The 26,369-nt window shown below is 35.5% G+C and overlaps 2 protein-coding genes across 4 annotated transcripts in view; one reads left to right on the forward strand and one right to left on the reverse strand.

The window, feature by feature from the left end:
• The window catches only part of cables2b (Cdk5 and Abl enzyme substrate 2b), a 41,084-nt gene extending 31,452 nt beyond the window's left edge, over positions 1–9,632 (forward strand). The window contains exons 6-10 of the mRNA XM_056384676.1: positions 12–109; positions 2,519–2,625; positions 2,776–2,895; positions 3,639–3,723; positions 4,795–9,632. Coding sequence (XP_056240651.1) covers positions 12–109; positions 2,519–2,625; positions 2,776–2,895; positions 3,639–3,723; positions 4,795–4,941 — 557 coding nt within the window. The 3' untranslated portion in view covers positions 4,942–9,632. The remainder of the gene's footprint in view (positions 1–11; positions 110–2,518; positions 2,626–2,775; positions 2,896–3,638; positions 3,724–4,794) is intronic.
• A 587-nt stretch (positions 9,633–10,219) lies between these two features.
• LOC130174640 (CMRF35-like molecule 5) overlaps positions 10,220–26,369 on the reverse strand; it is a 34,903-nt gene continuing 18,753 nt past the window's right edge. Inside the window, exons 1-7 of one of the 3 annotated variants that reach the window (XM_056384677.1) lie at positions 18,952–19,011; positions 17,248–17,592; positions 16,686–16,856; positions 14,097–14,195; positions 13,443–13,480; positions 13,185–13,352; positions 10,220–11,353 (exon numbers count right to left, since the gene is read on the reverse strand). In XM_056384677.1, coding sequence (XP_056240652.1) covers positions 11,213–11,353; positions 13,185–13,352; positions 13,443–13,480; positions 14,097–14,195; positions 16,686–16,856; positions 17,248–17,592; positions 18,952–18,988 — 999 coding nt within the window. In that variant the 5' untranslated portion in view covers positions 18,989–19,011 and the 3' untranslated portion in view covers positions 10,220–11,212. Of the gene's footprint in view, positions 11,354–13,184; positions 13,353–13,442; positions 13,481–14,096; positions 14,196–16,685; positions 16,857–17,247; positions 17,593–18,951; positions 19,012–26,369 lie in introns of those variants that run through there. The other 2 variants (XM_056384679.1, XM_056384678.1) reach the window with 2 other exon arrangements.

Consider the following 26,369-nt stretch of genomic DNA (forward strand, 5'->3'; position numbering starts at 1 on the left):
GTGTTGTCCAGGTGTGGACGATGTGACCGACTACGACCCTAACCTCCTCAGTGACCACCAGTGGCCTTGTGGGAAACACAAGCGGGTGCTGATCTTTGCCTCCTACATGGTAAGATACTTTTTGTTTGTTTTAGTTGCTGACTTAAAAAATATTCTAGAGTTTGAAATATTAAACAGCTTTGCGTCTCCTTCACACTCCCTCCAGAGCTGTGCATGTTGATGACACAGTGAGTGACCTCTGTGTCAGAAGACAGATGGCTTTACTGCTATGAAGTGATATTGAGCCACAGTACAGACACATCAACTGGTTTATCAGTAACAGTTTTATATCATAAGTCACAAAGAAACAGTTTGTGATGTTTGATCTTTCGAAAGATCAATATTGGTTGATTGGTTGATGGGATCAGTTCATCAGCAGGTTGAGCAGGTTGTCCACAGGGTTGACAGCTCGATCCCCAGCTCAGTCAAAGTGTCCCTGTGTAACACACTGAACCTCAAATTGCCCCTGATGGTCAGACCAGCAGTGAGTCAACAGCTGAATGAGGGCAAACTGTAAATCACTACATGAATGCAGCAATTTACCATTTAGCTCATTTCAGATAACAGTGATATATTGTGGTGGTTTTGTGTCTCTCCTTTGGTTTCAGTTCAGGATGTGGTTCTGATATTTGCAGGCATGGAAATTATCTACATGACCTTCATCTTAATGAGACTTCTTGTGGCTGCAAGACTGCAGACCAAAAATGTATTAAATTACACCATAATTTTAATTTTAATTTCCCACCTTCTAAGAAACAGTACGGAAGGAGCAGAAAGAAAAACTCAAGGAGAGACAGAGAGGAAATAAAGAGGAGAAAAAAGAAGGCTAGAGGATTATAGAACTGGGAATAATCACTGCGCTCACACACACACACACACACACACACACACACACACACACACACACACACTCACACATACAAGCACACAACCCTTTTACATCAACATAATCATCTTATAGGCAGCAGCATAGTTTTATCCCTCCACTGAGTTGAATTGAAGACTATGGACACGCACACACACACACGCACGCACGCACGCACACACACGCACACACACACACACACACACACACACACACACACACGCACACACACACACACACACATTGTATCATTACCGTTTAGTTCATCAGAGATTGCGTCTGAGGTTGGCTGCTTTGTCACTTATATTACTGTGTGTGGGTGTGGTTGTCTGTGTGTGTCTGTGTGTTTCTCTTTCTCATCAATTTGTCACTTGTCAGATTTAAAAATGAATAAAACGAATGTTGAATAAAACGACAATTAATACTGTGGGTGAATTTGAAATATAGTAAAAGTTTCCAAGTACAAGCATTTATGAACAGATGAGTTTTACGTTTTGTTCTTACTGATGTAAACAAACTGCACATTTAAAAACAGCGATAAGAACCTTGACATCTATAGTTTACAGTAGATTCAGCCAGTGGAGAGATTTTTGTATATGAGTGATATGTGGCGTCCTGGCTGCAGTGTTTTGTAGCAGTTGTAGATGTTTGATCTTGGGGATTAGAGAGAGAGTTACAGTAACCGAGACAACTGTAAACAGAAACATGAATGAGTTGTAAACAGCTTTCCTCTGAGAGAGATGATGAGATCTTGGCTGCGTTTAAATGGTAAAAGGCATTTTGAATGTGTGCTTCAAAATTTAAATCGCTATCGAAGGTTGCCCCCAGACTCTTAGCTGCAGATGTAGTGTTTTATCCATTCTGCCCCCTGTAGTCCTAAACATCCACGCCAACCAGCACCAGACCTCCCCACTGACCTGGCAATTTTCAGTGAACTGTGCCTTAATGTCAATTTTTTAAAGTCTAGTAATTATATTTTTGAATTTAGCAACTGTCGGTTTTTGTCTTTTAAGAAGTAAGAACTTTTTTTTCTGCTCTGTGTCTTATTTCCTTTATGTATGTATTTATTTATTTATTTATTTATTTTAAAAAATTTTGTTTTTGCCAACATAAGAATAAATTCTTGTGATTGCAGAGAAATTTGGAGAGGTACTCTGAACCCTTTTTATCCCTTTGAATATTATATTGTATAATATTCAGCACCTAGTCCCACTGTTTTCTCTCCATACTCTTAATGTCAGTTTAAGGTCGTGAATACTTCCAGTGATAATGACATATTCATTCATATTTGTGATATAGTACTAAACCTTAATCACCTCAGGTTATGAAACTGTACATACACAAGCAGTATAGTAGTGATTGTACTGTAAAGACCTGCCTGTACTGTTGACAGTGTGTGCTCAGAGTGAAGCAGCAGATAACACAGGTGTCCTCATGAGGTTGATTTATATTCACTGACCATTGTTTGACTTTTAAATGTCTCTGCTTTGACTTTATCATGACTACAAAACTCTTCTCTCCTCTGTTTATGCATTCTTCTTCTCCTCCAACACTCTCTTGTTTTCTACATTTTCTGTCTTAAATTATCTTTTCTTTTCTCCGTTTTTTCATCAGACCACAGTCATAGAATACGTCAAACCGTCTGATCTGAAGAAAGACATGAACGAGACGTTTAAGGAGAAGTTTCCTCACATAAAACTCACACTCAGCAAAATACGCAGGTAAAGTATTTGAATAGAATCAATTAAATAGCTTAAGAGACTAGCATTGTTATTACTGTGACCAGAGAGCAGACTTTCTTATTAACCATTAAGGCATCGTATCATATTAGAAACTCTCTGACTTTGTGACCCGTTCTCTCTGTGTCTCAGTCTGAAGAGAGAGATGAGAGTAGTTGGGGAGGACTGTGGCCTGCAGCCCGTCACCATAGCGATGGCGTTTGTCTACTTTGAGAAGCTGGTGCTGCAAGGTCGACTCAATAAACAGAACAGGTACTTCAACACCTCATCCACACGAGACACAACAGCTGCATTTAGTCTCGATGTTTCAAAAATGGCAGGTGCACTTGAACTCCATACTGTTCTTTGACACGACAAATATGCAGTAACAAAACCGTCTCTTTTTTGTTTGTACATGAGCATTAACACAGACTGTGAGAACTTCAGCGTCTCATAAACCACATAAAGGAAAGGTTTCAATAGTATCTTTTTTGAAGAGTGGAAACGTTGCATAAAATTAGTCTTTTTGAACATGACAGCTATTTGTCAATGGGAAAAAGGCCCTGACATTCACAAACAGACTAAACTACTAGTAAAGCTGGCTTAATCACTTTTCATTTCAAGGTCCTGGACAGGCTAGCCATCAGTCAGTTATCACATTATACAGGTGTGATGCCACATTGGCTGTAGTTTTTTCATCACTGCTCAGTGTTCTCAGTCAGCTGCACACACAGTATGAGTCATACAGCAAAAGATGTCAGACCAGAGACAATCTGCTCTGATGTAGTCTGTTTTGATCTTGGACGGAGATGCTGCAATGTACTTTGGATTTTTACCTGTTCATATAGTTTAATGTTTCTAAACAGTGACTCAGACAGAGCTGTGGAGCTCCAGATACATGCATCAACCCTGTTCCTGGTCCATCTGTAAATATCATGTCAAGTAGCTGCTGGCAGCTTCACTCTGCAGAAGGACGTCCTGCTTCTTAAACTGTTGTTGTTGTTGTTGTTTCACAGGAAGCTGGTGTCAGCTGCCTGCATCCTATTGGCTGCTAAGATCAGCAGTGACCTCAAGAAACAGGAGGTCAAACACCTCATTGATGTAAGTCTGACACACACACACACACACGGTAGTGACCTCTGCCTGTCGGTCAGATCATGTTGCTTTTGCTCATGTGTTTGTGAAGTTGATCTACCTGAGCAGGTGGAAAACGACCTGCAGGTTCTGTCCTTCACAGCTTACCCATGATTCTCCTCAGACACTGCAGTGATCATCAGCAATGTTGCTGTCATTAGACCTGGACAGTGTCAGCGGATATGGCAGCCAATAAGTGACCGATAAGAAATGTCCAAAATATGTTTCAGGTGATTAATAACAGAGTCCATTACATAGTTTGTCCAGCAGAGAGCGCAACAAGTTCATTTTTCAACAGTAAATTGTGTCTCTCGTTTTGGCTAATAAAAAAACAATGATGAACATTTTTCTAACATCTTGTAGAAGAAATGATTAATCAGTTCATCTGGAAAAAATAATTGATGGATGAATCTTTGATGGAAATAATAATTTATTTGATCAATTTATTGATTAAGTGTTAGAGTGTTAATTCCCATCACAGATTACCAGATCTTAAAGTAATGTCTTCAAACTACTTATGCTGAAACCAAAACATGGTCAATCTGAAGTGAAATAGGGAAAAATCTATATTTTTGAATCAGATCATCTCAATACTGTGTTGATTTTGACTGTAATTACCACAAAGAATAAATTTGACTTATTTTTCTGCTGTGACCGATCAATAGTAATGTTTGGTTGGAATCATCGCTGACGTTAGCAAGCCTGGCTAACTAGCATCCACCTTCAGAGTGTAATTAGCTCTCCCAAATTTTAACTGTTTAACTTTTTAACTGTGCATAACCAACACTGTGCGGACTTCTTTATAGCAAATCAGAAAAAAACAAACCTTAGACTTGGGTCTTGTAAAGTGATGCGCTTGCACCTCAGGGCCACTGTTAGGAAGTGATGTATCTCACCAATGGATTTCAGCATTGAAGCTACAAAATACATCATTTCATTAGGCCAATGAAAAGGAAAAGAGAAAATAGTCAATGAGCAAAATATCAGAAAGTATTTGTCCGTCTCTCACTCTTTGGCCTCTGTTGCGTCTCTGTGTAGAAGCTGGAGGAGCGTTTCAGGATCAGCAGGAGGGAGCTTATCACGGTCGAGTTCACCATTCTGGTTGCCCTGGAGATGGCGCTCTACCTCCCCGAGAGTAAAGTCATGCCACATTACAGACGGCTGGTGCAGCAGCAGCAGTTATAGCAGTGCCACACCCATCCCTCCCTCCAGGGACTCGCAGCACCTTCCAGCTCCACACTGTGACGGACGGATCTTCATGATTGCCTGGCTCGGAGACACTGAGGAGTCCTCCTCCTCTCTGCTCTCAACGCAGACACCAAAGTTCAGCCACACTGTGACGGTGGTACGACAGTGGGGCCAGGTGATGCCTGGCTCAACAGCCCAGAGAGCAACATCGCTTTCTTTCCTCCCTCAAGCACCAAAGTGACGACACACTGTGATTGAGGGTTCAGCAGCACCATGGAAACCACCAGAGGTCAAACCCATCACAACCCCTCAAAGTCATGACTCGCTTCGAGAAAACTCTGCACTTATTTTAACCTTATTTTCACATCTTTAGCTGTTAAAAAAAACAAAACAAAACTCAAAACACCAGCTCTCAGGAGAGATTTTAGTCATGGAGGCTTAACACAGCTCTTATTATTTGTTTGCTGAAACAAACTTGAACTTGTATGAAGGTTTAGATAGTTTTGGTTAAATTGGAGTTTTTGTAAAGCTGTTTAGCAACTTGAATGCTCCTCTCTAAAATCCCTGCAGTATAATATGAAATGTAATTTAAGGCCCTAAATTATGTCGTCTTCTTATTGCGTTTCAAGCCATGAAGGGAAATTGTTTCAGCACAGTGGTGACAGCAGTTCCTTATGTAGCTCGTGTTCTCGCCGGTGTGGTCTCATCCTTTTTTCACTGAACAGATTCATGTTTGAATTCCTTCATTTCATGACGTCAGCACTTTGCTGTGTGCAGTCCTGACGTCATATCATCAGCTGTTTGTGAACTGTCAGCTGGACTCAGTTTTCAAGGCTTCTGCTCTTTGGTTTGTTGAAGATATTTACACTCCCACTCACACGTTTCACGGCCCCTTTTGTCTTCTCTCATCCTACTTTAATTTATCGAGAGAGGGTTCACTGTGTTGCTGTGACATTTATCAACATCATTCACACACTGAGCTGCTGTCAGAAGCTCCACTGGAGATAGTTGAGGCGTTTAAGTGCCTTGCCTGAGGGCACCTTAAGTGTAGTTGGTCAGGAAGAAGAGACTTCTGTCCACAAGAGTGTTCCCCCTTGGATTCTGGGATTCAAGACAGCAACTTAATCTTCACTCCTCCTCTGTATATTGACCTCCGTCTTGTTCTCCTGTTGTCGTCCTTCCTCCTGAGCAATCGGCAGTCTGCTGCTCACTCTGGTGGTCACAGGAAAGCAGTGCACCCTTTGTAGAAACACTGATCATGAGGGAAAAGCCTTCAAATCACACTAAAATGGAGGAAAACAACACTGACGTCATCGTCTGTGCCGCAGTGACGAGCGTCTTGTGACCACCAAAGGTCTTTTCGGGGAAATTAGTGTCCTTCTCCATCCTGTGTTCTCTGAGGTCACAAACACTGTGTCCTATTGCGAGAGCCCCTGTCCGTTATGATCTGCATTTCAGCGCTGAAAAATGTTGAAGCAGGTCGACAAAGCCTGACTTCTTCCAACCGCTCCTTCAGATGTGAGCTGAAAACCACTGGGGACACAATCGGTGATTTTAACGTCCCATAGAGGTGGATATTATGATGCTGTGTTGAATTCAGTCCTGCGGCCCATGAAACACAACTCAGACGTCACATTACAGCAGAGGCAGGCTGGTTCGGTTGCTGACATTTTATATCAGAGTTCAAAAATCAGTCGGCAAATAAGACACAAGTCGATGAATTTAAGATATCAGCAAAGTCAGTGAATTAGTTTGTCATTTGTTCAGGCAAATATACCCCAAATTCACCAATGCTAGCTCTTCAGAAGTTAATGTTGCTGGTTTCCTTCATCTAATATGATAACAAACTAATTATCTTTGGGTTTTATACCTCTTGCGGGAAACAATTTCAATGCTTGTTGGACTGGCTGTTGCCAACATGTTCAGGTGGACTGTAAAGACATTATTCGTGTTTAATAGAAGAAAGTCACAGTGGCTACTGTTTGCACTGTGAAGGAGCGTCATAACTACCAAAAAGACCTTTCTGTTCAAGAACTACCTGAGAAAAAAAACAACCTGTCACTCAAATAGCCTATTATTTATTAGTTTTCACTGTATCATAAAGCGATGAACATTTAACCAAACAGAGGCCTCTAACAGGATGTTTGTGACTGGTGTTTCTCTGTGTTACAGCATTTAAGTAAAAAAAAAAAAACCATGTTACCTGCTTTATCCAAGAACATTAAGTAGTTTCTTTTAAAACCTTTGGTTTCAGGCAGCACAAACATTCTCTGTAGAGCCTCTGATGTTTTTGCACTTTGCCTTTTTGCTTCACAATCCTGAATCTTTATTTTATCATTAAGTAACAAGGGTAATGATATTTTTCTACATGTGAAGTATCTTATTGTACTATTGTATATTGAGAACCGATTGAGTTACTGAAATTAATTTATTACTAATAATCCTCCAGATGAAGAATCATGTTTTAAATCGTCTGATTATCAAACACAGGGAACCCGTACATGATGCAAAGCATCATCGCACAAGATAATTTAGTTGAAAACGAGTTAAGCTTCGGTTTATAAAAGAAAAAAATGTGATTCTTCATCTTGAGGTTTCCCATCAATGCTCTTCTACAGATGTTATTTTCGTCTCCTGTGTTAAAGGGACTCTGTTGTACGTTGGAGTCGGGTTCGTCTGTACTTGGACATTAGAGCAGGAGAGCTGATGGTGTTTGGACTAGAGTTCTGCTACGTGACCCGAGTGTGTCCAGGTATCAGCTTTAAGGTTCAGGTTTTGTTCCGTAAAGCTTTAATATATCAAAGAGGGAAACAGTGTGGAGCCAGCATGTTAACATAGTTTTCCTGGCACAAACAACGCCTTGGGTCAGGTTCAGCTGGGGCTGGGTATTGTTCAAAATTTGTCAATATAAGTACTGATACAGATAACTTGATTTCGATAGATTTGGTATCGAATGACAAGGCGTTTTTCCTCGATGATATCAAACCAATTCAGTTGGTTCATAAAAGTTTGACGTTCAAAACACCCAGGCCAAGGTTCAGCCAAGTCAAGTCAATATTATGTGTATAGCCCAACCCCACAGATTTGCTTCAGTGGGGTTTACAATCACACACTGTGTCCTTAGACTGTTAATTCAAAGAAGAAAACAACTCAGCTGAGTAACCTTTAGAGTGAAAAAATGAAGACAGTGGTGTTTGAGTCTTTAAGAAACATGCCAGTGATTTTTCACGTTAAGTCTATTTACCACAAATCATGAACACTCACCTTCCGTGCGACTATTGTTTTCCATTCATTTCAGTATGGTATGAAAATCAAAACCCATGAAACTTGTTCACAATGAACATCAAGCCTACTGGCTTTTTTTTTAATATAAGCTATGTAACTGTTTTAACACAATGCAGATGTTTCACATCAGTCTGGACTAAGCTGCATTACCATGTGACAATTTAACCCTGAAGGAAACATAATGTAGACTCAGTCTTCACTTGTTTGAAGTTGATTTTTATACCATACAGAAAGTAAACTAGCTTGAAAGGAACGATAATACACGTTCAGAATTCTCCAGCACATGTTGGAAAATGGTCGGTACATGTAGAAATTGTACATAATTTGTACTTTCAGAAACGCTGGCATGGTTCTTTAAAAACGAGTTCAGGTTTTAGTTTTTAGATCCACGCAGAACTTTAGTTTCAATGAGTTCAGGTTTTTTGTCTCCTGCTCTGTGGTGAAGAAGAATCCATGCTCCACAGTTTGCACTGAGACACTTCAGAGAAGAGTCGTATATTGAAACTGTTCCTGAAAGGAAAAATATACTATGGAAATAAACATTCCTGTAAGGACAGTAAACGAAGCACTTCAGCAGACGACATGATAGATATAAGACTCTGCTTGAGAGTAGAAATGGCGCACGATCTTCCAAAGTCGTATTCTCTACATTAGAGATTTGTGATATTGATTCTATGCAGCTTTTATTCTGTCAGCTGACCTTCATCCTCCTCCTCCTCAGTGCGTTTACCTTTAATGTGCCACAGTGTTAATTCTTACCTGACACTCCTTTATTTAAACCTCACATGCACATGTTGTTTTTAGGTTTTGTATCAAGTGATTGTTATTTTATTGTTCTTTGAGCACTGTAAAGGCTGTAAAGGGAAATATTTACCAAGTGTTTGTCTTCCATTTATAATTATTGTTGTAATTATTGTTTTTTCATTTAAGTTAATTCGATTTTTGTATTGTGTTTTTGTTTGTTTGGTTTTTTTTTAATCGACAACATAGACCAGCAACGTTGCAGTCAAGGCATCACATGGCATAATTCTGTGTTAATATTATTTATGTTGTTTTGGGTTCAGTTCTTGTTGCCACATTTGTTTTGAACACATGTAGTGATGCTGATGGAAAACCAGACATTAATGTCATGTTGTATGGGTTTAACTTGTTAATATATTTTGTAGCATGAAGTTCATCTTCAGCGATATCAACCAGTGTCTTGCAGTGTCTGGTTGTAGCTACAGTGTAAACAGCTGTAGTGACTCACACTGCAGGACAGGTGGATATTCAGGATTGGAGGAGAAGCAGATGAAAGTATTTATAGAAATATTTTGTAAAAGATAAAGACCATATACTGTTTAAACTGCCAATGTTCAATTCATGTCAAATTTATTTTCATTAAAAATATGTAATTTACTGCTTCTCTGGTATTTCTCTGGATTATTTTACCAAATTTTATTTAATCAGCCTCAGGCTGGTGATGTTTGTGCCTAAACAAGGACGGAGTTTATTTTGGATTTTTAATTCGTAATAATAAACCCCAACCCAAATAAAAAATAATATACAGGGAGCTGAAATATGGTTTAATGAACATTGTGGAAGGAATTTAGTTTGGATTTTTTAATTCTTATCCCGAAGAAAAAAAATATGTATACAAAACCCTAACCCAAATAAAAATAATGATTGCAAATTACAGGGAGCTGAAATATGGTTGAATATTTTACAGTAGTTACCACTGAAGCTTCATGTCGCATCTTGTTTTGTATTTTTCTAAGAATCACGAGCCCTTGGTTTCGGCAGAGTAACAAGATCATTTCAACCCATGGTTCAAAAGGCTTTGTTTCCTTTGGACAGTAAAGGGCATTTTACTCTTACTACTTTTTAAAATGAATATTTGTATTACTATTTTTATACTTCATCTTTTCATGATTACTGAGTTTGTGACTTGTTTCTCAGACGTAACATTTTTTTTCAACAAATTTTTCAGGCTGTAAAATGTGAAGTAAAATCACTTTCAAATCTGATGTTTTATTCTTTTGTTTTTATTTATATCCACTTGAATACTGGAACAAAAAGAAAACCCTCAGAGGACATTATGATTTAGCTGCTCTTAATTAAAACTTTAAATTGAGGCTCGACTGGTTGATCTGTATCTAAGCCCCACTTTGCCATCACTAGTTACATAATTGATATTTATTTTACTACCATTAAAAACAACTTTAATTTTTAAAAAGGGATTTAAAATATTTTTCAAGTAGCATAAATACAGTATAAAACAGCAGTAACAAAATAGATACATTTGTGCAGATGCAATAAACAATCTAATAGAAATGTCTCATCTCCACCTCTTGGTCACCTACTGACATTTGTTTTACCAAGAACAATTAATAAGCAATTAGCTATAACAGAAATAGTTAACTGTTTACTTAACCCAAATACCAAAATAATTTAAATAACAGAAGGAATACTTTGACTTCACTTAAATAATTTTAAAGAAATGTAAAAAAAAACATCCCTAGACTCTACCCATGTGGACAGCTTTCAGCACCACTCTGTTTTTGTTCATATCTGTGATCTATAAGTCAGGGACATACAAAACAAGTACCTACAATAATTGTCGTGTCCTTTCACTGATTTTTATCTGCACTTGAAAAAGTAAACCCCAACTACAGAGCCTCCAGGGAAATGTCACCCTTCATGTGCAGTTACATTTTTTCATGTCACCTGTGAGAGAAGTTATTCTCTTGTGTCCCAGAGAAAATGAACAGGACTGAACTTCACTTCATATCACCTGTTTTCAGTGAGTCTTCACAATTATACAGCGGCTGCCTGTCATACTTTGCAAGTTGTAAATGAAAACTGTTGACAGTGAAGTCTGGATTTTCCTAAGTAACTGAGACAGTATGAATCCCAAATTATTACTCATGTAACTTGAATATTAACTCATTAAAAGTACATTGTGTTCACCTGTTGGCCCCTGAGAAAGCGAATGTGCCAACTGCTAATGTAAAGCGAGAGTAGAATACAGAGCGGAAGCATCCTTGGCGTGGCTGACAGAGTAGACACCATTATCAGCATTACCTACATGGGCTGCATCGTTGGGAAAATGTAAGTTAGAGTAGGTGACTTCACCGTCTTCGGCCTGAAAGAAAGCAAAGAAGGGTCAGAAATGATCGCTGACTTACTGATTTAGTCTTAATGACATCTTAAAGGAGCTGTAAGTTTGCTATTGCTACATAGCCAATGTTTGCTTTAACAGCTCTTTATTTACCAGTCTAGACAAGAGCTTCAGTCATTGTTGCATTTACGAGACAAGAGGATATAATACGTCCTTTTACAGCCCTATTTCTTCAGGGGAGATTGGAGGCTACAGTGACTCAATATCAGAAAGTGTTGAGACAGCCCGATAAGGCAGGTGCTAGCTGGTTAGCATGCAAATGTCAGTTAAAAAAGGGAAATGAGAGAAATAGAAGCAAAACAAAAAGGTTGTTTTCCACTGCTAAAGACAGCTCTTGGTGCTTAAAGGAATGAAAGAACTCATGTTTCTTCTTAACTGGTAACTAAACAGCTGCTAATGCTAACGCTGGCTATGTTACAATAGCAAAACTTAACAATAGCTCCTTTAAAGCTTTCAAATTAAAATTTAATATTCTTATCTTTATACACGACCTACAGAGTCTTAAAGAATCCCAAAAGATGACTTTTTTTAACTTGTGCACATAGTTCTAACATGGATCTAATGGATCTTGTGTGTTATTTCCGGAGTGCTGAGACTTTAATGAAGCAATTTTCACCACAGAAGTTGCCAAACAAGTCATTTAGAAACAGTAAAAACTACATTGTTTGCTCACCAGAGAAACTACACAATTTCAAGGGATCCGTATGCTTATGTGATGTAACAGCATATTGTGTGCTGGCTATGACGGAAAGCCACAAACACACACTTCCTGTTGTCTGGACAGATGGTTTTAGAGTTTTCTCCTGTTTTGTCAGACGAGCATTATTTGAATGTGGGATTACACATGCACGAGCAGAGGCATATTTTATCTTTTGTTCTTGTTGTTTTGATAGGTTTGACCGTGGCCCATATCAAAAAGAACATTTAACAATTAATAAGAATTTAGCTATAAATAAAGTGACCTGGCTGCATCAGTGCCATCTGTTATTTTACATCACTAGATGCCCTTTCACCAGAGGTCATTCATGACTTGCTTGAGGCTCTAAGGCCAGGAACACACTGGATGCGTCGCGTGAGCGTTGCAGCTGTGGTGCATGATCTAAAGATTCAGGATTCTGTTTTTCCACACGAGCCGCAACGTTAAGTTGTGGCTAGTTTCGAAGGTTATGTTACCACTGTTCCTATGGTGGCAAGTTTACAAAGACCAGTCAACCATGAGGACATAATCAAATGTTAGACCGACTCATGTTGAGAATATCACCTGCCGCTACTGGCAACTTTAAATGTGGAATGTGTCCTTGTGTCACTCAATGCATGATTGACGTTTGGAAATCAATCAATACACCTTAAATGTCAAAATGACAACTTTAATGGTACAGTCAGCATGTTTATTATTGTGACTATGACAACCAAGGTCTGGTACACCTGCTGCCATCGGGGCTATTTCAGGGGACACTCTTCTGGATGTATAGTTGAGGATTTGTTCAGTCAGCCCCTCTGCCACTACCAGCACTGAGCTTGCAGTTAGTTTGGTAACATATAAAAGCCGAGAAGGCAAAAGCTTTGACTATAAAGTGCAACATGTGGCTATTTCCTGGAGGCAATAAGTTATTTTTGACCTGCACTACAGTAAAGTTGAAGTTTTGGGCCACACCACGAACTCTGGATCCAAATGCTATATTTGGATAGTATACACAACAGCCATCTTTAGGTCTAGGACATTTCTTTTGGATCAAATTTTAATGAACTCCTTTCTGATCCCAAAGATAAAGATCCTGCCACAGGTTTTCCTTACTTGGTTCTGAGACGTGGCTGCAGCGGCAGTCACCAAGCTGTAGTCATCTGTGGTTTCGACTGCGTTCGGTTTGGTGTATTTGGTGCAGGCGTAAACCGTAAACACTTCCACAGGAGGAGCCCTGCTCTGTCTGTTCTCCTCTCTCACCTCCTCGTACACTCGGTCGTCCTGCAGGAGGAGGAAGAGGATTTGGTTTGTATCTACATCAGATTGTTTCACAAACATGATGTCAATGTCAACAAATTAACTCAAACTCACCTTTGTGACCTTAGCATACTCAGTTTCCGAAGGAGGTCCTGAAAAAACACAGTTCACAAGATTTGAATTAGATCAGATTGTCACATTAATCTTACATACATCTGTCTCATCACAGCGGTCTGCAGACGTTTCTCATAAAGACATTCAGAGAACAACATAATCAGAAATACTGAACCTGCCGCACATTTGAACACCTTGATCTGTGAATTATGAGAATATTTTTTTGCTTAGGACATAAACTGGATTTTCAAAGTTGTGTCTTGAAGCAGTGCATCAAGAGTGGAGCAGTTGAGTACATATTAACATAATAATTATTAACATAGTAAAAACATATTCGGTCTTCACAAACCATTTTTGTCATTTGTGAGAATATTAACAAGTGAAAATGTGTGTGTGTGTTTGTGTGTGTGTGTGTGTGTGTGTGTGTGTGTGTGTTCGTGTGTGTGTGTTTGTGTGTGTGTGTGTGTGTGTGTGTGTGTGTGGATGAGGTTAAGGTTAGAGTAAGTCTCCAGGAAATTAATGTAAGTCAATGCAATGTCCACTGAGGTCATGGAGATACAACTGTGTGTGTGTGTGTGTGTGTGTGTGTGTGTGTGTGTGTGTGTGTGTGTGTGTGTGTGCGTGCGTGCGTGCGTGCGTGTCCTGTAGCCTTACCTCTGGGTTTACTAGCCCTGTTCCTGCAGAATATTAGCACTGCCACTGATAATACGGTGATCATGAAAACCAGGACCAGGCCCACATACAGCTGCACAGCTGTGGTGGTAGAAGTTTGTTTAATTCTGACGTAGGTTCATTATAAAATACAATGTTTTTGGGAGCCTGGACTCCAAGAAATAAAAAGGACCTGACGGTCTGTTCATGCTGTCAAAATAATAGTAACATCAACTAAATGTTTAGGTACCACTATATGGTTTATAATTAGGTTATTCATTCGGTTGTCAACACTTTGTAAATCATAAATAAACAATTATAAACAAGTTATAACGCAGTTTTCATACATTGATGTAGGCTCACTATTTGGCAAGCTCAAGTTATGCTTACTACTCATTAATCTTACTAATGAGTTAGAACCATTTATAACTGGTGAAAGGAGCCTCATTGTAACTGGTTAATAAATGATGATGTGTTTTACACTTTACAATAAGACTCCCTTTTACCAGTTATAAATGTTTGGATATACATGCTGGATAATGGAGAACACAAAGCAATCTCAGTAACTAAAGAGATATGAGGCTTTAACAGTACAGATACATGTGGGCTCACAATTTGGCAAGCAACTGTTGCCGTTTTTATCTGATGTGTTATAACAGCTTATAAATGATTTCTAAAGTGTTAACAAACTAATTAATAAACTACTTATAAACCATTCATAAATCCTTTATAGAGGTCTTATTGTAAAGTGGTACCAATTCTTTTAATAATTAATTCAAGTTTTTTTCAAATTTATAACAAAAATATGTTTTAAACAATCAATATAAGTTCTATACCTCCAAGCACACTCTTCTATGTTCTTGCATATAAACAACATATTAACTTACACATGCACAAAAACAAATATCCTGCCATGCACCATTCGAATCAGTATTTTTAAGAACAGACCTGGTTTACAATTTAACCATCTTTCTCAGTCAGTACCTCAGGTATATAAATCTGCAGGTAATCATACCAGCATTACATGTTATAGTTGCTAACTTTCACTGGTGAAATAAGTCTAACTCAGTGTTAAACTAACAAACACATTAATACTTAACTAAGTGTAAGGTTGTATTTGTTTTGCATGTTGGTAACTTTGGTTTAAGGATGTCAGGTAAGCTGCTGACCTTTGGGGAAGCAGGATGTCAAGGGATCCATTACATATCTGGGTTTTATAGTTATATAGTTGTTTAGGAGTTTATCTACATCCCGCAGGGATTTAGTGATTCACACCCTTTTAGGAGGAGCTAAGCAATAAAAGTGAAGCACAGAGGTAAAGGTCTCGAGGTTAACAGATGTTAGTTACAACACCCAGAACAACATACGATAGAAGCAGCTCAAGTTCTGTCATTCAGTGAGAGACTTGGTGTATCCTGCATCGGATCTGTCCTTCATGCACGAATAAACCAGCCAAATTGAAGTGTTAACTTGTTGGTCTGATTTGTAGACTTTTCCATCTCTCGGTCACGAGAAATCATCTCAATATGAAAAGACTTTGGACAGGGAAGAACAGAAACTGGTAATGCTCATTAAACATGGGTGTGGACGCTTTCAGAGAGAGAAATGACAGAAAGTTTCACTTCTTCTCTGCATCACACTATTTTACTGCTGTGGTTTGACCAGGGGCCAGTTCCACAAAGATATTTTTCGACTGGGTTCGACCAGGCTATCTCAGATCTAATCCGGCATTCACACGAAAAACAGCTCTGGGTTAAAAAAATGTAGAGCCGTGAACAGTAGAAATACAGTCTTCATGTTACAGAGTAATTTACTTCATCTCCTGTTGCTGGAGTTTCTCCTAAAGGTAGCGTTTACTATAAGTACAACAAAAAGTAAAAGGCCAATAAGAACTTTACAAACCACCTGTTCAACAAACAGAAAAGAGATATGTGCTTAAGTCCAGTTTTGAGTTACTTGTACTTTACTGGACTATTTTGTTACATTGTACTTCTATTCCTGCACAATTCGGAGGAAAATATTGTAGTATTTACTCCTCATCATTTGTTTTTCTTTATCTCACTTAATTTGTAGTTTTAGATTAATAATACAAAATATAATCGACAAATAAATGATGATGTATTTTTATAGATTAAAATAAGGCAACATAAACCTGTTGATCTCCAGAGGTAAATTGAAAAGCTAGAAGTAGCTAGTATTAGGTGATTTAAATTAGCTCCACCTACACCAGCTACAAAATTAGTGATGGGCACATTAGTGAATTAAATATTACAATCTAATGATAAAATAAACATTATTCTGCATCATGAGTATATTAACTTTTAATGCTTTAAGTACATGTTGATCCTGATACTTTTGTTGTACTTTTTCTTGTATCACAGTATTTCTACAGTGTGGTGTTAGTGATGGACCTGAGGCTTGTACCATGAACATATTCACATTAGGAATGCGCTTCTACACACATGCATAGTTAGACAGTACACATGGCTGGTATCTATAGCAACAGCCACTGAGGTTCATGTTCATATGCTTATGTGCTGCATGAGAACCACTACATTTATTAAGAGAGAAACCTTTGAATATGTAACATACCTGAACCTGCAGGTGATGTCTCGGGCTGATTGGTGGTTTCAGAGGCTGATGAATGTGTGGAGCTTCCTACACTGGAGCCTGAACTCTGTGTTGTTGTTGTCAGTGTGGAGGATGGTGGGAGTGAAGTTGACAACGGTCGTAGAGTCAAGTTTGGTTTTGAAGTGGTTGAAGCTGTGAACAATGAAACAATCAGTAACTGATACAGATAAATCGGGATGACAGGATGTTTTCCTCCTGATGTTACAGGCTGAAAACTAAATGTCAGTGAAATGACTCAGTCATCTTCAAACAGGCAAACACTTTTTAATCATTACAACACTGGGTTCAGTAGGTTAACTGTCTAGGTCATTAATATTCAGATAAACCCGTGTGTCTGCATGTGAGTAACTCATTGTTATATTGAGCTTTAACCAGTGTTCACAGTGATGAAAATAAGCAGCACTAAGTTTTTTTTATCATATCAGGTTATTAGAAACATAAATAGCTGTCAGGGAACAGTGAAAGTTTCTTCACACCTGCAGAGACATGAAGGAACATTTCTATAATTTCAGTAGAAACTCACCTTCTATGACTCTGATCTCAAACTCCTCGTATCCATCTGGACCAAATCTTTTCAAACCACACCAGTACTGTCCAGAGTCAGACATGCTCAGCTGTGTGATGCTCACATTAAGAGTTGCTCTTTCTGTAACAGCTCCTCTTTCATATTCAATCCTGTATCTGCCTCTCTCAGCTCTGTCTTCTGTTGTTTCAAGGAGAATGTCTTCTTTTTTTTCACATTTGTCCTTACAGAAGATCTTCGTATTTCCATTGAGGATAAACGAGCAAGAGACTGTGATGTTTCCTCCTTCAGTTCCTGTATAGGGTCTTTCTGCATTAATGAGCCCAGTCTTAACATCCTGCAGCACTGTTAAAGAGATGAACAATCACTTATTATTTTCCAATAAGATACTGCGGTCTAATGATAATAATTCCTGCTTCACATTTACACAGTCACAGTGGGAGCTTCCTACTTCCACCACAGTCGAACACAATAAGATTCAGATTTTAACTGTAATTAATGTCTTCAATTCCCAAAGTAAGACTCAAGCAAATTTTAAAAAGGCAATAAACTGATTCCAGAGTTTGATAAAACTTGAGCTGCATGATATGCAAAAAAAAAAAGAAATCGTATTGCAATAATTTTAGCAGATATTGCGATTTCAGTTGGAATTGTTGTTTTTGCATTTCATTCTCACTGAAAAAAATATCAAAATGATAATGTGATTTTTTTTGGGTCTTGAACCAAAGAAACATGTTCCCTCTACATGTGGAGAACATGGTTTGTAGACCAGGGCGTCTGTAGCACCACAACACTCACGGTGCTATCAATGCAGAACAACACTGACACATTTTTACCTCTATCAAAAAAATTGCAGGTCCTGCGATTTGGATATTGCATGTTAGAATAAAATTTCATAATGCAAAATCAGATTAATTAAATCAAAATCTTTCCAATTAAACAAAAAAATTAAAAAATATACAATGTAAGACAAGTTGTCTTCCAACCAGTACAGCTGCATCTGTCTGATCCAAGCTTGTCAACATTTTTGTTATTTTTCATGAATTTATCCAGGTAGCTAACTATGTAGGAAGATGACGTCCTATTTTTTGATCCCACTTACAGCAGACCAGTCCGAGCAGCTGAACACTGGAGATGTGGGCTGACACTCAGCACCAGGATGGAAGTTCTTCTGTTTCATTTTTGTTTCTTAGGTCATGAGTTCATCATGAGTTCATTGCCTATTTTCATGTGAAATGAGGATTTGATGTGTTGCTTCACATGCACAGCTCTCAATTTGACCACATGGCACTGACTCTTTGGCTGCAACTATCAGCTTACGTATTGTGTTTGCACAATCTATTAGAGAGAATTTCCTGTGTGTAACCAGCAGTGTCTCGGTCACAAACAGGCTGATGCCTGGGGGGGGGTTGATTGCAGATACAAATTAAGATTATTTCTGGGAAAAAGTAAATTGAAACAGATACAAAAAATGTAATTTGCTGATTGTTGGGCTGAAATGCAAACGTTTGAGTGAATCCTACAACTTCTCTAAAGGAGATAAACCAGTGACTCATCTCCAACTCTGAACATCATTTTTGACCACAGAAACTAACATGAAAGACAGAGACCGATGAAAATTGAGAAAAACTGAATGGAGGCGTAATGATAACTCTTAAGAAAAATTAAGTGGTAAAAAGAGTGAATGAAAATGAGTCTACTCACTGAGAAAGAAGCAGATCAGAGTGTGATGGACATTCATGTCTGACGCTCTGATGATGTAACGTTGCCTTTCTTCCTTCTTCACTGATGAACCAGGAAGTTCTCACTTCTCTAAACGATCTTTATTGAAATGAGGAGTCCCTCCTCCAAACACAACAGACACACAACTCATCTCTCCTCCCTCTCTTGTCCTCCATTTTGAAAAAAAAGCACAATATATAAACTTCTGCCACTGAGTGGCTCTCAATCAAAACAATAACTAGAATTACCACTTTGGTTGTATGCCTCCACCGACAAGTCAATTTGCAGGAAATATGGTCAAAATCTCCCCTTCCTGAGTGACAGTATTGAATAAAGGCCAGGACTGTTTTTGAAGAACATTATAATGTCACAGTGAAGTTGACCGTTGACATTTTTGATATAAAATGTTATCACGTCATTATCTCATCCGGTTAGACATTTGTGTTAAATTGTGTCATGATTAATCCAAAGAATATGCAGATTGGGTTAATTGGCGACTTTAATGCCTTACTATACTATGACTTTTTATGGCTTATATACTATGATGTTTTTAGTCCTATATACTGTATACTATGAATTTGTGATATGGCGACATGGGGACCTGTGGTTTGAACTGTTCCTCTGTGGCCTCAAACTGAAAAGGTTCTGGGTTTAAATTCTAGACGTGGGGACTTTCTCTGGGGACTTTGCATGCTCTCACTTTGCCTGCAGGGGTTCTCTCCAGGTACTCCATTTATATGACATTTTTAAGCCAACTACACCATGAAATTTTTATGTCTTACTATACTCTAACATTTTTATGTTATATGCTGTATATTATGACATTTTTTATATATTTTTAAGCTTTCCTATACTATTAGGTTTTTTTGAACTTTTTATGACATACAATGCTATGAAGGTTTTATGACTAACAGTTTTTTTTAACATATGACATTTTATGCCTGACAGTACTATGATGTTTTTTGAGATTACTATACTATGACTATTTATGAGATCCTATACTATGGCATTTTTTTAACATGTTTATGCCTTACTATACTCTGAAATTTTTTTTGACATATTATACTATGATGTTTTCTGACATTTTTATGCCATACTATACTGTTACATTTTTTCACATTTTGATGCCTTTCTATACTATGACAAATTTTCAAATTTTTAGGCAATACTATACTGTTTTGTTTATTCATATTTTTATACCTTATTATACACAGAGGTTTTTATGACATACTATACCATGATGTTTTTTGGCATTTTTATGCCATACTATACTATGACGTTTTTTGACATTTGTATGCCATACTATACCATAATGTTTTTTGTCATTTTTATGCCATTCTATACTAGGAATTGATTTGACATGACATAAAATACTATGACATTTAATGATGTTTTTATGCCTTATTATACAATCAAATTTTTTCACATTTTCTGCTTTATTATACGTTTTTTCATGTTTTTATGCCATACTATAATATGACATTTTCTGAAATTTTTATGCCTTACTAAGCAATGGCATGTTTTGACATACTATACAAAGACGTTTTTTTATATTTTTGTGCGTTTTGATACTATGATGTTTCTCTTTGCTACGGCATAGGTATAAAAACATCAAAAAGTGTCACATTGTATTAGGATATAAAGACATCAAATTATAGCAAGGCCTGAAAAATTGAAAAAAAGTGGAAAAAAACATAGTATAATAAGACTTAGTGTAATAAGGCATAGAAACATAAAAAAAATTATAGTATAATAAAGAATAAAGATGACATAGTATAGCAAGGCCTTACAGTGAAAAAAATGACATAGTATAGTATGGCAAAAAAAAATGAAAAAAACAACATACAATAGTATGACTAAAAAAATGAAAAAACAACATAGTATAATAAGGCATAATAACATCACAAAACATCATAGTATAAAAGGTACAAAGATGTCACAGTATAGCAAGGCCTTGAAAGTGAAAAAAACGACATAGTATAGTATGGTGAAAAAAGTGTTAAAAATGACATAGTATAGTATGGCAAAAAAATGAAAAAAACAACATAGTATAATAAGGCATAATAACATCACAAAACATCATAGTATAAAAGATATAAAGATGTCATAGTATAGCAAGGCCTTGAAAGTGAAAAAAAACGACATAGTATAGTATGGTGAAAAAAGTGTTAAAAATGACATAGTATAGTATGGCAAGAAAAACGAAAAAAACAAAATAGTATAATAAGGCATAATAACATCACAAAACATCATAGTTTAAAAGATATAAAGATGTCATAGTATAGCAAGGCCTTGAAAGTGAAAAAAATGACATAGTATAGTATGGCAAAAAAAGTGAAAAAAATGACATAGTATAGTTTGGCAAAAAAAGTGAGAAAAATTACATAGTATAATAATATGTCAAAACATAAAAAACGACATAGTATCATAAGGTATAGATATTACATAGTATAATAAGGTATTAAGGTGTCATAGTATAGTATGGCTAAAAAAGTGAAAAAACAGCATAGTATACTATGGCGAAAAAAGTGAAAAAACGGCTTAGTGTAATAAGGTATAAAAACCTCAAAAAATGTCATATTATAACATGGTATAGAGACGGTATAGTATAGCAAGGCCTTGAAAGTGAAAAAAATGACATAGTATAATAAGGTATGATAACATAAAAAAATGTCATATTATAACATGGTATAGAGACGGTTTAGTATAGCAAGGCCTTGAAAGTGAAAAAAATGACATAGTATAGTATGGCAAAAAAGGTGAAAAAAATGACATAGTATAATAATATGTCAAAACATCAAAAACGACATAGTATCATAAGGTATAGATATGGCATAGTATAATAACGTATTAAAGTGTCATGGTATAATATGGCGAAAAAAGTCAAAAAACTACATAGTATACAATGGCGAAATAAGTGAAAGAACGACATGGTGTAATAAGGTATAAAAACATCAAAAAATGTAATAGTATAACATTTTATAAAGCTGGTATAGTATAGCAAGGCCCTGAAAGTGAAAAAAACGACATAGTATAGTATGGTGAAAAAAGTGTTAAAAATGACATAGTATAGTATGGCAAAAAAATTAAAAAAACAACATACAATAGTATGACTAAAAAAATGAAAAAACAACATAGTATAATAAGGCATAATAACATCACAAAACATCATAGTATAAAAGATATAAAGATGTCATAGTAGAGCAAGGCCTTGAAAGTGGAAAAAAACGACACAGTATACTATGGCAAAAAAAGTGAAAAAAACGACATAGTATAATACAGCATAAAAACATCAAAACATGTCATAGTATTATAACGTATAAAGATGTCACAGTATAGCAAGGCCTTGAAAGTGAAAAAAACGACATAGTATAGTATGGTGAAAAAAGTGTTAAAATGACATAGTATAGTATGGCAATAAAAATGAAAAAAACAACATAGTATAGTATGGCGAAAAAATTGAAAAAACGACATAGTGTACTAAGTTATAATAACATCACAAAACATCATACTATAAAAGATATAAAGATGTCATAGTAGCGCAAATCCTTGAAAGTGAAAAAAACAACACAGTATAGTATGGCAAAAAAGAAGTGCAAAAAACAACATAGTATAGTATGGCTAAAAAAGTGAAAAAAAGACATAGTATAATAAGGCATAATAACATCACAAAACATCATAGTGTAAAAGATATAAAGATGTCATAGTATAGCAAGGCCTTGAAAGTGAAAAAAATGACATCGTATAGTATGGCAAAAAAAGTGAAGAAATGAAATAGTATAGTATGGCAAAAAAAGTGAAAAAAATGACATAGTATAATAATATGTAAAAACATCAAAAACGACATAGTATCATAAGGTATAGATATGGCATAGTATAATAACGTATTAAAGTGTCATGGTATAATATGGCGAAAAAAGTGAAAAAACGACATAGTATACTATGGCAAAAAAAGTGAAAAAACGACATAGTGTAATAAGGTATAAAAACATCAAAAAATGTAATGGTATAACATGTTATAAAGCTGGTATAGTATAGCAAGGCCTTGAAAGTGAAAAAAAACGACATAGTATAGTATGGTGAAAAAAGTGTTAAAAATGACATAGTATAGTATGGCAAAAAAAATGAAAAAAAACAACATAGTATAGTATGGCTAAAAAAGTGAAAAAAAGACATAGTATAATAAGGCATGATAACATCACAAAACATCATAGTATAAAAGATATAAAGATGTCATAGTATAGCAAGGCCTTGAAAGTGAAAAAAACGACACAGTATAGTATGGCAAAAAAAAAAGTGAAAAAAAACGACATAGTATAATAAGGTATGAAAACATCAAAAAATGTCATATTATAACATGGTATAGAGACGGTATAGTATAGCAAGGCCTTTAAAGTGAAAAAAACGACATAGTATAGTATGGCAAAAAAAAAGAAAAAAACAACATAGTATAGTATGGCTAAAAAAGTGAAAAAAAGACATAGTATAATAAGGCATAATAACATCACAAAACATCATAGTATAAAAGGTATAAAGATGTCATAGTATAGCAAGGCCTTGAAAGTGAAAAAAATGACATAGTATAGTATGGCAAAAAAAGTGAAAAAAACGACATAGTATACTATGGCAAAAAAAGTGAAAAAACGACATAGTGTAATAAGGTATAAAAACATCAAAAAATGTAATGGTATAACATGTTATAAAGCTGGTATAGTATAGCAAGGCCTTGAAAGTGAAAAAAAACGACATAGTATAGTATGGTGAAAAAAGTGTTAAAAATGACATAGTATAGTTTGGCAAAAAAAATGAAAAAAACAACATAGTATAGTATGGCTAAAAAAGTGAAAAAAAGACATAGTATAATAAGGCATGATAACATCACAAAACATCATAGTATAAAAGATATAAAGATGTCATAGTATAGCAAGGCCTTGAAAGTGAAAAAAACGACACAGTATTGTATGGCAAAAAAAAAAGTGAAAAAAAACGACACAGTATAATAAGGTATGAAAACATCAAAAAATGTCATATTATAACATGGTATAGAGACGGTATAGTATAGCAAGGCCTTTAAAGTGAAAAAAACGACATAGTATAGTATGGCAAAAAAAAAAAAAAAACGACATAGTATACTATGGCAAAAAAAGTGAAAAAACGACATAGTGTAATAAGGTATAAAAACATCAAAAAATGTAATGGTATAACATGTTATAAAGCTGGTATAGTATAGCAAGGCCTTGAAAGTGAAAAAAAACGACATAGTATAGTATGGTGAAAAAAGTGTTAAAAATGACATAGTATAGTATGGCAAAAAAAATGAAAAAAACAACATAGTATAGTATGGCTAAAAAAGTGAAAAAAAGACATAGTATAATAAGGCATGATAACATCACAAAACATCATAGTATAAAAGATATAAAGATGTCATAGTATAGCAAGGCCTTGAAAGTGAAAAAAACGACACAGTATAGTATGGCAAAAAAAAAAGTGAAAAAAAACGACATAGTATAATAAGGTATGAAAACATCAAAAAATGTCATATTATAACATGGTATAGAGACGGTATAGTATAGCAAGGCCTTTAAAGTGAAAAAAACGACATAGTATAGTATGGCAAAAAAAAAGAAAAAAACAACATAGTATAGTATGGCTAAAAAAGTGAAAAAAAGACATAGTATAATAAGGCATAATAACATCACAAAACATCATAGTATAAAAGGTATAAAGATGTCATAGTATAGCAAGGCCTTGAAAGTGAAAAAAATGACATAGTATAGTATGGCAAAAAAAGTGAAAAAAACGACATAGTATAGTATGGCAAAAAAAATGAAAAAATGACATAGTATAGTATGGCAAAAAAAGTGAAAAAAATGACTTAGTATAATATGTAAAAACATCAAAAACGACATAGTATCGTAAGGTATAGATATGGCATAGTATAATAACGTATTAAAGTGTCATGTTATAATATGGTGAAAAAAGTCAAAAAACGACATAGTATACTATGGCGAAAAAAGTCAAAAAACGACATAGTGTAATAAGGTATAAAAACATCAAAAAATGTAATAGTATAACATGTTATAAAGCTGGTATAGTATAGCAAGGCCTTGAAAGTGAAAAAAACGACATAGTATAGTGTGGTGAAAAAAGTGTTAAAAATGACATAGTATAGTATGGCAAGAAAAATGAAAAAAACAAAATAGTATAGTATGACTAAAAAAATGAAATAACAACATAGTATAATAAGGCATGATAACATCACAAAACATTATAGTATAAAAGATATAAAGATGTCATAGTAGAGCAAGTCCTTGAAAGTGAAAAAAAAGACACAGTTATAGTATGGCAAAAAAAAAAGTGAAAAAAACGACATAGTATAATAAGGTATGAAAACATCAAAAAATGTCATATTATAACATGGTATAGAGACGGTATAGTATAGCAAGGCCTTGAAAGTGAAAAAAACGACATAGTATAGTATGGCAAAAAAAGTGAAAAAAACAACATAGTATAGTATGGCAAAAAAAGTGAAAAAAATGACATAGTATAATAATATGTGAAAACATCAAAAACGACATAGTAACATAAGGTATAGATATGGCATAGTATAATAAGGTATTAAAGTGTCATGTTATAATATGGTGAAAAAAGTGAAAAAACGACATAGTATACTATAGCAAAAAAAGTGAAAAAACGACATACTGTAATATGGTAGAAAAACATCAAAAAATGTAATGGTATAACATGTTATAAAGATGGTATAGTATAGCAAGGCCTTGAAAGTGAAAAAAACGACATAGTATAGTATGGCAAAAAAAATGAAAAAATGACATAGTATAATAATATGTGAAAACATCAAAAACGACATAGTAACATAAGGTATAGATATGGCATAGTATAATAAGGTATTAAAGTGTCATGTTACAATATGGCGAAAAAAGTCAAAAAACGACATAGTATACTATGGCGAAAAAAGTGAAAAAATGACATAGTATACTATGGCAAAAAAAGTAAAAAAACGACATAGTGTAATAAGGTATAAAAACATCAAAAAATGTAATGGTATAACATGTTATAAAGCTGGTATAGTATAGCAAGGCCTTGAAAGTGGAAAAAAACGACATAGTATAATAATATGTGAAAACATCAAAAACGACATAGTAACATAAGGTATAGATATGGCATAGTATAATAAGGTATTAAAGTGTCATGTTATAATATGGTGAAAAAAGTGAAAAAACGACATAGTATACTATGGCGAAAAAAGTGAAAAAACGACATAGTATACTATGGCGAAAAAAGTGAAAAAATGACATAGTATACTATGGCAAAAAAAGTGAAAAAACGACATAGTGTAATAAGGTATAAAAACATCAAAAAATTTAATGGTATAACATGTT

Source organism: Seriola aureovittata, chromosome 9, assembly GCF_021018895.1.
Source record: "Seriola aureovittata isolate HTS-2021-v1 ecotype China chromosome 9, ASM2101889v1, whole genome shotgun sequence".
In the NCBI taxonomy this organism is placed as follows: Eukaryota; Metazoa; Chordata; class Actinopteri; order Carangiformes; family Carangidae; genus Seriola; species Seriola aureovittata.